Source organism: Gobio gobio (assembly GCF_949357685.1).
Source record: "Gobio gobio genome assembly, chromosome: 25".
In the NCBI taxonomy this organism is placed as follows: Eukaryota; Metazoa; Chordata; class Actinopteri; order Cypriniformes; family Gobionidae; genus Gobio; species Gobio gobio.
Window position 1 is genome coordinate 18,668,179 of NC_137121.1, and position 12,206 is coordinate 18,680,384.

Sequence of the window (12,206 nt, forward strand, 5' to 3'; positions counted from 1 at the left end):
CTACATTTAGGATCCCCATAATCATGCCACCTATTGGTTATACATCAATTCTGAACCCAGTTTGACATCTCTTTACCGAGAAATGACGTATGACTGTTGAGACTGTTTTAATATGGCTGTGTGATGAAGATGATGATGATGAATGCACAGCAGAGCAGCCATATCGCATTAGAGATGCCTCTAATCACGTCATGTCACTGAGAGCTTTTAGATTTATGACCCACGTTTTCCTTTTCTGTCCCAGTTCTCAACAGCAACTGTTCCCTAACTAGACATTAAATGTATCATGATTATCTTTATACTTTTTGACAAGGGTGCATTATTGTGTATTTTAGACTATTATAGTTTTTATTAATTGCTATATATATATATAGGTCAGTCATGAAACTCTGGAGGGCGCAGACTGACCTTTACATGCAGTCTGCAAGTAACTACATTGTTACCACATGCTAATGCTGATTGGCCTCTGCTAATACTTCAGCCAATGAGATTACTTGCTCAAAATTGAAATAGGCTGGTTCAATGTTTGCTGAGAATGAGTTCAATGTTTGCTGAGAATGAGTTCCTCTTCTGTCATGTTGCCCTACATTTATACATATATAATTTTTTTTCAGTTAACATTTATTTTATTAGTAAGATTTGAAAATGCAACTTAAAGGGATAGTTCACCCAAAAATGAAAATTAGCCCATGATTTACTCACCCTCAAGTCTGGCGTTCCAGCATATGACGTAGGACGCAGGTGTAGCATAAGTTCCGGTGACGAACGCAGAAGCGCAGAGGATAGAGCAAAACAAAACTTGGTTCTTGCGAGAACCATGCGTATGGCGTCCTATGAACGAGCGTACGACAGTTAGCAGAAATTGGAGATTACAGTTTGTACATTTTTAAATATGGATATTTTTCTTACACAAACCCACCGAGTCGCTCTAGAAGGCCTTTATTAATCCCCCCAAGCCGAGTGGAGCACTTTTATGATGGATACATGCACTTTTATGGACTTCAAAACAGAAACAGCCATTCACTGCCATTATAAAGCTTGGAAGAGCTAGAACATTTTTTAATATAACTCCGATTGTGTTCATCTGAAAGAAGAATATCATATACACAGGATGACTTGAGGGTGAGTAAATCATGGGCTAGTTTTAATTTTTGGGTGAACTAGCCCTTTAAGTAACTTTTTTATGATTTTTGTTTTAGTTAACTGTAATGACCCTACTGCATTTGTATATTAATCAAACAAAAAATCATCATAAATTAATAAGGAATTGATTGACTACTTTAGGGCTGTTCCTAGATCAGTTTTGTACTTTTGAGGATCCTAAGCTACACTGACAGTAGTCAGTGTAGCGTAGGACGTCTCATTACTCAGGATCAGTCTACTGTAAGACATGTACACACAGGCCTTTTCTTTTTTCTGTACCCATAAGCCTCTCTTTCTCTTAGTGAAAGGTTAAACATCTGTTTAATCTCCTCAAAATGTGAAAGCTCCACCAACAAGATTAAGTGAGGCACAGCTAAAATGGCAGGACCAACTGAATCTCAGAGCTCAGCTAGTAATGGTGCGGTCATATCACAGTGGATTATGTCTCCGCTCTGAAACCTCCCGGGTGAAATATCAGGCCGTGTGTGATACAACACTTGATAGTGTTGGGGATAATTTATAAGTCATGGTGAATTGTTCACTGACAATTTGGCAGGTTTATTACTAACTCAGAAAATGTATAGCAGGAGAGTCATTTTGCATGTGTAAATCTAGGCTGGGGGGTGATACCAAAAACCACTGTAGTGATCTTTGAACTGCTGAGATTCTTATTGTGCATTTATGTGGCAGGAATCACTGATATAGAGGAGGTGTCTCAGTTCCTGAAGGAGGGCATCATCATGAAAGACTTCAGCCACCCCAATGTGCTCTCTCTGCTTGGAATCTGCCTGCCCAGCGAGGGCTCGCCTCTCGTCGTGTTGCCCTACATGAAGCATGGAGATCTGCGCAACTTCATCAGAGATGAAACTCACGTACGTGGTGGCACCCTCTCCAACGTCTTTCAGCACAACTTCAGTATCAGACTCTAGTTTCAGACAGGGTTATGGCTATTAAAAATATAATAAAGATGATTAAATGGTAACAGTGCCTTGTGGTGAAGTGCTTTGTTGTTTTTATCGTGATTGTTTTCATTCCCACAGAACCCCACAGTGAAGGACCTGATGGGTTTCGGGCTGCAGGTGGCTAAAGGAATGGAATATCTCGCCAGCAAGAAGTTTGTACACAGAGACCTCGCGGCCAGAAACTGCATGTGAGTTGTTTTGAAGTTTCGTACAGTATGTGCAGGGCACATGATGTACATTAGGGTGTTCTAAAATACAAAAGAGAATTTTAATTACACTATAATGTATTTGTGATTGTTTAACCTAATGTAAATGTTGGTAACATCTCTTTTAGGCTAGATGAGAGCTACATAGTAAAGGTGGCTGATTTTGGCCTGGCCAGAGACGTGTATGATAAAGAATACTACAGCGTGCACAACAAGCACGGGGTGAAGCTGCCCGTCAAATGGATGGCGTTAGAAAGCCTGCAGACGCACAAGTTCACCACCAAATCTGATGTGGTGAGCATCAATCACAATTAACAAATCATATTTAGCAAGTCTGTAATATCATCCTTAACATAAATTGCAGTTTTTCTGACCAAAGATCCATTTGTATTGCCTATAAATAAAAGATTGGCCATTTCAAAAGTGAGATGCTAACCTAGACAGTATTTTTGGGCATCATAGGTACACTCACATGTTCAAATCAAGTATTATTGGGCGTTAAAAGTACCCCTAAATGATCAAATAAGCATGTTTACTGAACAAATCAAGCATTTTTGGTCATCATAAGCACATTTTAATGATCAAATCGAGCATAAAAGCACATTTAAATGATCAAATTAAGCCTTTTTGGTCATCATAAGCCCAAATTAAACTTTTTTTAACCATCATAACTTCGTAAGTACACTCGAATGTTCAAATTAAAAAATTTTTAACATGTATAATTATGAAATATCAATTCTGGGCATCATAGACAGTGTGCCTATGATGCCCCAAAATGCTGGCTATGTTGGTAGTTTACTGCAATACAGATTTTCTTACTGCAAATCTCCGTTGTACTATTTTAGTCTGGTCCCAATCTAATTCTGCTAATGGAAAGATTTTAAAAGCTATCCATGCTTTAAACAACTTGTGGACAGTATTTGCAAAGAATTTTTCTCTGTTAAACTGACTCATGCATGCACACACGTCGGGCTCAAGGTGTGCTATGAGTCACGTCCTGTTTTCTAACTACCTACCTGCATTTTAATTTAAAATAGATGACTTCTGGGGAAATAATTTCGACATTTCCCTAATACTGACTTGACAGTTCCCTTAAATAGATTTATGAGTTCAGCGTTCCTGTGCTTTTCCTCACTGTATCCCTTTTTGTTGGCCTCCAACAATTGATGATGTTGAAGTCACCCAAAGTTCACTTGTTTTGACAGGTGCTCACTTGCCTTCCTCATAACTCATTGTTTTAAATCTGCTCTTCACACAGTGGTCGTTCGGCGTGTTGCTGTGGGAACTCATGACCCGGGGTGCACCGCCTTACTCGGATGTGAACTCCTTCGACATCACAGTCTTCCTCCTGCAAGGCCGGAGACTTCTGCAGCCAGAGTTCTGCCCAGACGCACTGTAAGCACACACCACACACCCACATGACACACACTTGGTTCTTCATTATGACCAGCGTACGACACTCCAAAGGGGGAGTGCGTCAACACGAGTGTAAAACAGAGAGCCATTGTTAACCACCCGCAGATTCAGTCAAGCAGTAGTAGTTCATCAAAACTCTTGGCCAACTCAGCTCTGCATGACTACCTGAGCTCGGCACACATCAACTCCCCACCCTGCCTGTTTGATATGAGTCGACCTCCAAGCATTCTTCACACACTGCCATCAAATAACCAGCCAAATAACCAGCTCTGAACAAAGATATGTGGGTCATCACTCCCTTCCCTCGTGGACGGCACAATGAGCCAGTCCTCCCAGGTCTCAGTGCCTCTGCGCAGCAGACTATTGCAGGACAAACAATGGAAAGTCGTTCTGAAATGCGATGAAGGTTTGCACTGAAGGTTATAAATTTCAAGGCACCGGTGTCTTGAACTGCCAAAGCAAACAGCTGGGATGGGAACGGAGAAGTGAGATGATTCTTAGCTCAGAATGAATCAAATGACCAAAAAAGCCATTCAAAAGTTTGGGGTTAGTAAGATTTATTTAAAGGAATTAATACTTTTGTTCAGCAAGAGAGCATTATATTGATCAAAAGTGACAGTAAACACTTCTATGTTGTTACAAAATAAAATCCTGGGGGAAAACTTTAACAGTTTCCACAAAAATATTAAGCAGCACAACGGTTTTCAACGCTGATAATAATAATAAATGTTAAGCAAATCAGCATATTAGAATGATTTCTGAAGGATCATGTGGCACTAGAGACTGGAGTAATGATGCCGAAAATGTAGTTTTGTCACAGGAATAAATTACATTTCAAAGTTATTTTTATATTTCATAATATTACTGTTTTTACTTTTATTTTTAAAGCTACACTGTGTAACTTTTTTAGTTTGTTCTTAGCTAAAAACACTTAGTTCTTTCAAAAATATATGTGCTCATTAATGCATATTTACTTCTTTCAAGTAATAAAGTATTCTCGTGAGTTTATAATATGCCATTGAAAATACATACGGGTAATGGGTTCGAATGCAGGTCGCCATGTTGCCCCTCCATCTTGAAAGTACATCAGCCAAAGAGGGACATACCCGTAAATTCAAGCTTCGCCTTTCGCGTTTTAACACTCGATGGCACCGTGTCGAATGTGGACGAGGTCGAACTGGAAGCCATATTAATCTTGGACTAAATCGGCCACCGTAGGAGTTAAAACGAAATCGGAATTGAGAGGAATAGAAACTAATATTCACTGGATGGTCAAATACATTTTCACCGCTAGATGGGAGAAAATAACACACAGTGTAGCTTTAACAGATAAATACAGCCTTGGTGTGCATGAGAGACTCATTTCAAAAATAGCAAAAAATCTTTCTTACCCACAACTTTTAAACATTCTCGCATTTAGTTCATGTTTAATAGCAAAACTAAATGCAACAGTAAATAATAAATGCTCAAATTGACAAATAAATAGATATTTATGACTAATTGAATTCAATATTAGTTCAATATAACAGTGTATATATATATATATAAAATAATATATATTTAACAAATTTTTAATGCACCTTTTGCACAAATTTTTTAAAATTTTAAAGTGTTAAACATCTCTTTGTGCCACAAACAAGAAATAATGAATGACATTTGAACAAAAAAAAAAAGGTTTCTTCTGAATATGTACAGGCCAATACACTTTTATCAAAGTGCCCCTATTATGCTCTCGGATCCTCGTTTTGTTTTGGATGTCTTCTACCATAGGTCAAAAAAACATTTTAATTGTCTCATTATATACATTGTACAACACCTAATTTCTCAAAAGGTCTGAAAACGGTTAGTTTGAAGATTCAGTCTCTCTAAACCCCTCCTTTGTGAGAACCTACTATGCTCTGATTGGTCAGACGACAAGTCTGCTGTGATTGATCTCCTGCTTACAGCGCCTCTTGGAAAGAAAACACCTATTACCATGTATGAATTTCAGCTCCAGAGGCGTCCTCAGCACTTGTATACACAGTAATTCTAACATTTACCATATCAATTCCAACGCGAGTCCTTTGGAAGTGTATGCACTGAAAACAGCGTCTTCTCTACATGTCGACAACACAAACCAAACTCTTCCAGGCCTCAGCTACTACTACAGTGTTATATGCAGGCTGGCATTATGCAAATGTGTTACATTGTTATGTAGGTATCTAACAGGAAGTGAGACGTGAATTGCTGACGAATCGTTTCAGCTGTTCATAATCGATTCTTTTCTTTAGGAGACAATAACTCCATTTAGGGTTAACTTTGCAGACTGCATGAAAGGTAGTATTTCGAAAAAGCATAATGGGGCACGTGACATTTTTCTCCCTTCTTTGTAGATACAATGTCATGATTGAGTGCTGGCACCCCAAACCCGAGCGTCGGCCCACCTTCTCAGAGCTAGTGTCCCGCATCTCCTCCATCTTTTCCAGCTTCAGCGGAGAGCACTACATCCTCCTTAACACCACCTACGTCAACATTGATAAGATGACGCCCTACCCCTCTCTCATCTCCTCTCAGAGTAACCTCGACCGTGACTGCTGCACCTGAAAGACAAAGTCACCAGACAGAGGGAGGGAGAGGAAAACGACAAAACAAAGCCATTGCTGTTCATGATACACACTGGACTGGCTGCCAGGGGTGGCTTTCATCATTAAAGGAGGAGGAAAGCTGCCCAAGGACACTGTGAAAGACTTAAAAGGCACGAACACTCCCTTAATCGCTGTAAATAGATTATGATGAGCCGTGACCTGTGGAGTTGAGGTTCTCCAGTCGAGCATGAGATGGTCCTGATCCCCTGGGACACTTGAGTTGGCACCCCATTAACATTTCATCTGTAGGGTTGCATTTCAGTGCTTCTTGCAGTCTGTGACCATCTGATTCATTTATGCTCTAGGAAGATGCTTTCGAACCGAATGACTTCAAGACATCTCAGCGGCATTGTGTTCTCTGGCGGAACCTGAGCGTACGCTGACCGTTTTATTTTCTGTGAAAAGTGTAATGAAATGTTGTGCATGCCTTCATACTATGAACTGAACGCAGCATAATGAAGATATCAGGGGAACACTGGACCCACGTGACGTTTGATGATGTCGACGTTCTTGTGATGCCTGTACGTCCAATTCAGACTCTAAAAGACCAACAGGAACGATCTGATTCCGTTTTGTTTACTTCTGTTCAGATTCATCGTTTTCTGTCCTGGCCATTTGGATCTTTCCGACAAGATTTCTTCCGTAGTTCTTCTATATTTTTATATAATCTGTTTAGGTTTAGTGTCAAAGCGAACGTACTACAAAGGTCCACGTGGAATCTGTACAGCTTTTTCACATTTTCACCACTGATTGAGGGAGAAAATCTGTGGAATGGATTTAAAGCCAATAGGAAATGGCATTATACTTCCTTAAAGTGATTCATTTCAGTGTGAAACTCAATGGAAAATGTGTATAGTTCAGTGGAACGGGTGACGTCAGCCGAAAAGGAAAGTCTTTCAGAAGCGGAGCAAGTTGGAATAACGTGCACAAATGAATGCCCTTAATAAAACAATAAATATATATATGAAGAAAGAAAATAGGGTCTATATGAAAATATTAACATTTGATAATGATAAGAAATGATTAGAATGATTTCTGAAGGATCATGTGACTGAAGACTGGAGTAATGGTGCTGATAATTCAGCTTTGCATCACAGGAATAAATACAATTTTTAAAATATATTCAAATAGAAATCAGTTATTTCAAATTGTAATGATATTTTATAATATTACCGTTTCTACTGTATTTTTGATCCAATAAATGCAGCTTTGGCAAGCATTATAGACTTTCAAAAACAAATCATACCTACGCCAAACTTAGTGTATGCGTGTTATCATATAGGCCCTATATATCAAATTGCCAATACATTTAATAACAGAACATGCAAGAGGCGGGTGATGTGTGGGACTTTGTGAAGGGCAGATGCAGATTCAGTGCAGGCCTGTATGTTCCTATGTAGTGAAGATGACTATGAATGTGACTTGCCATAACGGACTACTGGATGATGTACATAATTTGTCTCTTTATCCTTATTGTCTGACTTGCTGTGTGATACATGTGTATATATAGCCTATGAACACAGTACAATATAGACAGTTTGGTATACCAGTCAAATCAGGTCAATCAACATTTCATTTGATTCTTATGTGAGTAAAGTTTTCGTGTTCTTGTTATAAATGACCAAGAAACAGGCTGAATCTTGATTTGTTTTATTATGGTTTAGGTTTCACCATTTATAAAAAACCTTTCTTTGATCCTGTCTTGTGATTTCTATATGGAGTTCAAACTCAAAAATGGTACAAATGACAATATTTCTGTTGTTCCAGTCATGATAATAAAGTTTTATTATGTGTGTCATATTTGAATTCTGAGTGAATTTACTCTCTTCTTTGTGCTCTCTGTCTCACTCCATCTCATTGGCTCTATGTGTGAACTTTGACCATGACCTTCTGATCACCCTCAATGCTCTTGACTCGACCATCAGCCACTGGTGTCTAGACAGGCTTTTTCATTTCCTCTTTAATGGTTTCTTCTTGAAAAGAAGGGTAATACTACCTGTCTGAAAATATTAAAAGCTAATACTAAAGCTAAGTGAATGAAATCTGATTTACAGGTACCACCTGCAATACACATCCTCTCGTAGATATTAACCACACATTTTACTATGATAAAAGTATTCAACTATCCTTTAATTAAGAACAATATGGTTACTTAACATGCATTAAATGTATTCAAAAAACGCTACCTCATTGTAGCTTTAACATGCTTTATTAAATTCTGAACTTGGCTGTCCTAACTTCGAGGACGAATACTAAATCCCTCCTCATAACTCAACACTAATTCATAAGCTAATGTGGAGGAGGATGACAAACTATGCACTGTTATCAAAAGGCCCTTTTGTAATTCTCTTTAACTTCACGTTATATGTCAAATGACTAGAGTGCCACCTACTGGGTGATTTATAGCCTGCATACATGTAACTAAGTAACAATAGCTGGGCAAGAGAGCAATTCGTGACCACTTTTTTCACTGTGGCCCTTTTGTTTCGGGATCGTGAATCATTTTCAGTAAAAATAAATTCCCTTGGGCCTTCATTGAAAGAATTAAGACTAGTTACACAAGCAGTGAGGTAGTGTCATGAATAATGTCGCTCCTAGCTATTAGAAAACCAGACGGAAAATCCGCCCCAATATGACGTGGTGTCTGCTCAGCTGCACTGGGAGTTTAAAGTCATCAAGATATGACAGTTATGAGCTACTTGCAACACAATAGTACATTCCATCTATAGCGCTTCCCCTTAATATTATACTGGCATATGGAAAAACAGGTTGGGTCTGGTTTCATCTATTTTGTGGAGACCAATGTCCACACAGGAACAGTAAAACGTTTAAATCAGCTTCATTCTGCTGATCAGACAATAGTCCCCGTAATAAACAATAAATAATGGCAAATATAAAAATGCAAAAAGGTTGTGTTAGGGTTGCGTTTTGAGGTAGAGTTAGAAAATAGTAGGGTGTCAGCTAAAATGGGCCAAATAAGGTTGTAGTGTCCCAATCACAATAACTGGTCTTGCATTGTTGCTTCAACACTTGTTGACATGTAACAATAGTTTTGATTGGTCTGGGTTTTTTATGGCTGGCAGGGCAGAAGCTTTTCAGAGAAATTGTAAGGTAGTGAGCCTGACATAGTACATTTTGTTCATCACTAATAAGGGTACTAAAGCAATTATAAGTAGGCTTACCAACAAAGCAAAGGTTTATGAACAATGTTTTGACCTCCTCTTTCAAATAAAAATGCTTAATTTAAAAAAGAAACTTAGATTTTTGTGAAAAGGATCCTTTTAGGTAGAAGCTGGTTATGCTAAAATGGGCCAACGTTTTTTTTAGCTAAAATGGGCTGCATCACTCACACTTTTACACAGAAGATACACAGAAATTGAGGGTGGAAAAAAGGGGTTAGGCCTAGATATGCATCCATACAAATTTTTTTTTTTTATTGCATTGCAGACATGGCAGGAGGACAAGCAAAGAAAGGAAACAGAGAGAATAGAAGAGAAATGGAAAGATAAGAAAGAAACATTTGACAAGCATACACACATGCATGCACACAAAACACTCCAATGCACAGAAACACACTATACAACATTACACTCTAAAAATGCTGGGTTAAAAATAACCCAAGTTGGGTTGAAAATGGACTAACCCAGCAATTGGGTTGTTTAACCCAGCGGTTGGGTTAAATGTTTGCTTAACCCTTAATCGTCCCTCAAGTAGGGTTTACGTTTGAGTCCCTTGGGGTCAGATAGAGCCCAGACTTTTACAGAGCGATTGCATAAGGAAATATAATTTTTTTACATGGAAAACTATATATAATTTTTTTTATTTACTTCTCAACTATACATTTATGCTGTGTTTTTTTTATGAAAAAATCACTTGAATGATGATCTTAAATAAATATAGTTTTTGGACATTGCTCTATGTGTTAGGGATAGAATACCGCCATCTGTAGGTTTGTGGAAAAACTTTAGGAACTATAGTTAAAGAGAAAGAGAGTGAAATGACCACACTATCCACTAGAGGTCCATAGGGAAGTTATGCAAAAGTTAAGCTGCCTTTCATCTTTCTTTTATTTGCCCTTTTCCCTCTCTTTCTCATGATTGTTCCATGTTGCATTTGTGCTCTAGTATTTGTCCTTCATTTATGTATGGAATTTTTTCAGATTTATGCCAGTTTTGTTGATTTTATTTGCCAGTTTCTATAAAAATGCTCTCTGTTGCAGTCACACACGTGTGTGTGTGTGTGTGTGTGTGTGTGTGTGTTTGTGTGTGTGTGTGTGTGTGTGTGTGTGTGTGTGTGTGTGTGTGTGTGTGTGTGTGTGTGTGTGTGTGTGTGTGTGTGTGTGTGTGTGTGTGTGTATGAGATAGAAAGTTCGTTCTACTTTGTGTTTATGCTCTAGGACCAGACCTTGATATAAATGTGGAAATTTTCAGATTTATACTGGATTTAGTTAAATTTTTTTGACAAAAAAGTGAAAAAAATGTATTTTTTACACTTTCCCATTCATTTTCAATGTGGGGTCAATCTGACCCCGAGGGACTTAAACAGTACATTTTTTTTACACACCTTAGAACAACCAAATCAAGCCCAGATTTTTTGTGCATGTTTAGATCGATTATCTAGGAAAAGTCACAGAGTCTCATGGCCCTGAGATGAAGGGAACACTTTTAAAAAATGGAGGAAAAGTCCATTGGGGTCAGCTGGACCCCAAGGGACGATTAAGGGTTAAAACAACCCAATCGCTGGGTTATAACAACCCAATTCCTGGGTTAAAACAACCCAATTGCTGGGTTAATCCATTTTCAACCCAACTTGGATTATTTTTAACCCAGCATTTTTTTTAGAGTATGATCAATAAGTTATGACGACAAATGTTTTTACATTGCTTTAACTCAAAATATGTTAATACAAGATTAAACTCGTTTTTTTAAGTCAGTTTAATGTAATTTTAAGTTGAAATGACTTAAAAACTTAAGGCAGCAACTTTGTTTACAGTTGTATAATTACACTCTAAAAAATGCTGGGTTAAAAATAACCCTGGTTGGGCTTGACGCCGTCACGCGTAGGTGTATTTGTCACCAGTTTTTTAAATGAATTTTGCCATGATATATTCAAGTATTTTTAATTATTTCTACATTACCCGAGTGCCTTGGAGATTCTTCTATGTATCAGTCACATCTTGTCATGATGATCATCCGTATCACTGACTGGCCTTCGTTTGACTTCACTTCCCATAATTCTTCTCGCGCGGAGGCGCGCTGTTCCGGTTTGCTGTCATTGATGTGCGTCGCTTGCGTAAACTCGAGAAATAAACGTTACTACACGACGCTTACCACTGCAAGTGCAAGTAGCATTTTGCACTTACGAGCACTTATGTTTTTTAGTCTTTGCACTCAAAGTAAAGTTATGTTTGCTTGTGCAATCGGACAGCGGTTAGGTCACGGTGTGTGCCTGGGCTCAACGCTCTTCACCAGGGCTATGATCTCTCAGGCTCTCCGAAGGTTTTCAGATGTCTCTGCAACTACGAAAGACTCGAATAAACCTATAAAGCAATGGGAATTATTAGTAAGTCCTTTCTCAAAGGTCAGATGCCATGTAGGCTGTAATATATCCATAAAACCACTGGATCCGCATGCTTTTCCTGAAGCTGATCGGGCATTTATTACTGTGCACGTGACAGATGCGAAGCAAACGCTTAATGTGAACAGATTTCATGTTCATTATGATGATCAAATCAATGAACTTCAGATTTTGTCCGATGAGGTGGATAGCAATGCCACTGTTGAACTGACAGCACCTACTAAATGTGGTAAGGATCTGTGCCTTGTAAAGAAAATGTATATCTTTTTTATTATATT

General features: G+C 38.4%; 2 protein-coding genes across 2 annotated transcripts in view; both read left to right on the forward strand.

The window, feature by feature from the left end:
* met (MET proto-oncogene, receptor tyrosine kinase) overlaps positions 1-8,155 on the forward strand; it is a gene marked incomplete at its 5' end in the record, with an annotated part of 53,365 nt that extends 45,210 nt beyond the window's left edge. The window contains 5 exon segments of the mRNA XM_079809411.1: positions 1,834-2,015; positions 2,184-2,293; positions 2,440-2,605; positions 3,570-3,706; positions 6,100-8,155. Of these exon segments, the coding sequence (XP_079665537.1) occupies positions 1,834-2,015; positions 2,184-2,293; positions 2,440-2,605; positions 3,570-3,706; positions 6,100-6,310 (806 nt within the window). The 3' untranslated portion in view covers positions 6,311-8,155.
* A 3,441-nt stretch (positions 8,156-11,596) lies between these two features.
* fam185a (family with sequence similarity 185 member A) overlaps positions 11,597-12,206 on the forward strand; it is a 30,373-nt gene continuing 29,763 nt past the window's right edge. The window contains exon 1 of the mRNA XM_079808998.1: positions 11,597-12,157. Within this exon, the coding sequence (XP_079665124.1) occupies positions 11,629-12,157 (529 nt within the window). The 5' untranslated portion in view covers positions 11,597-11,628. The remainder of the gene's footprint in view (positions 12,158-12,206) is intronic.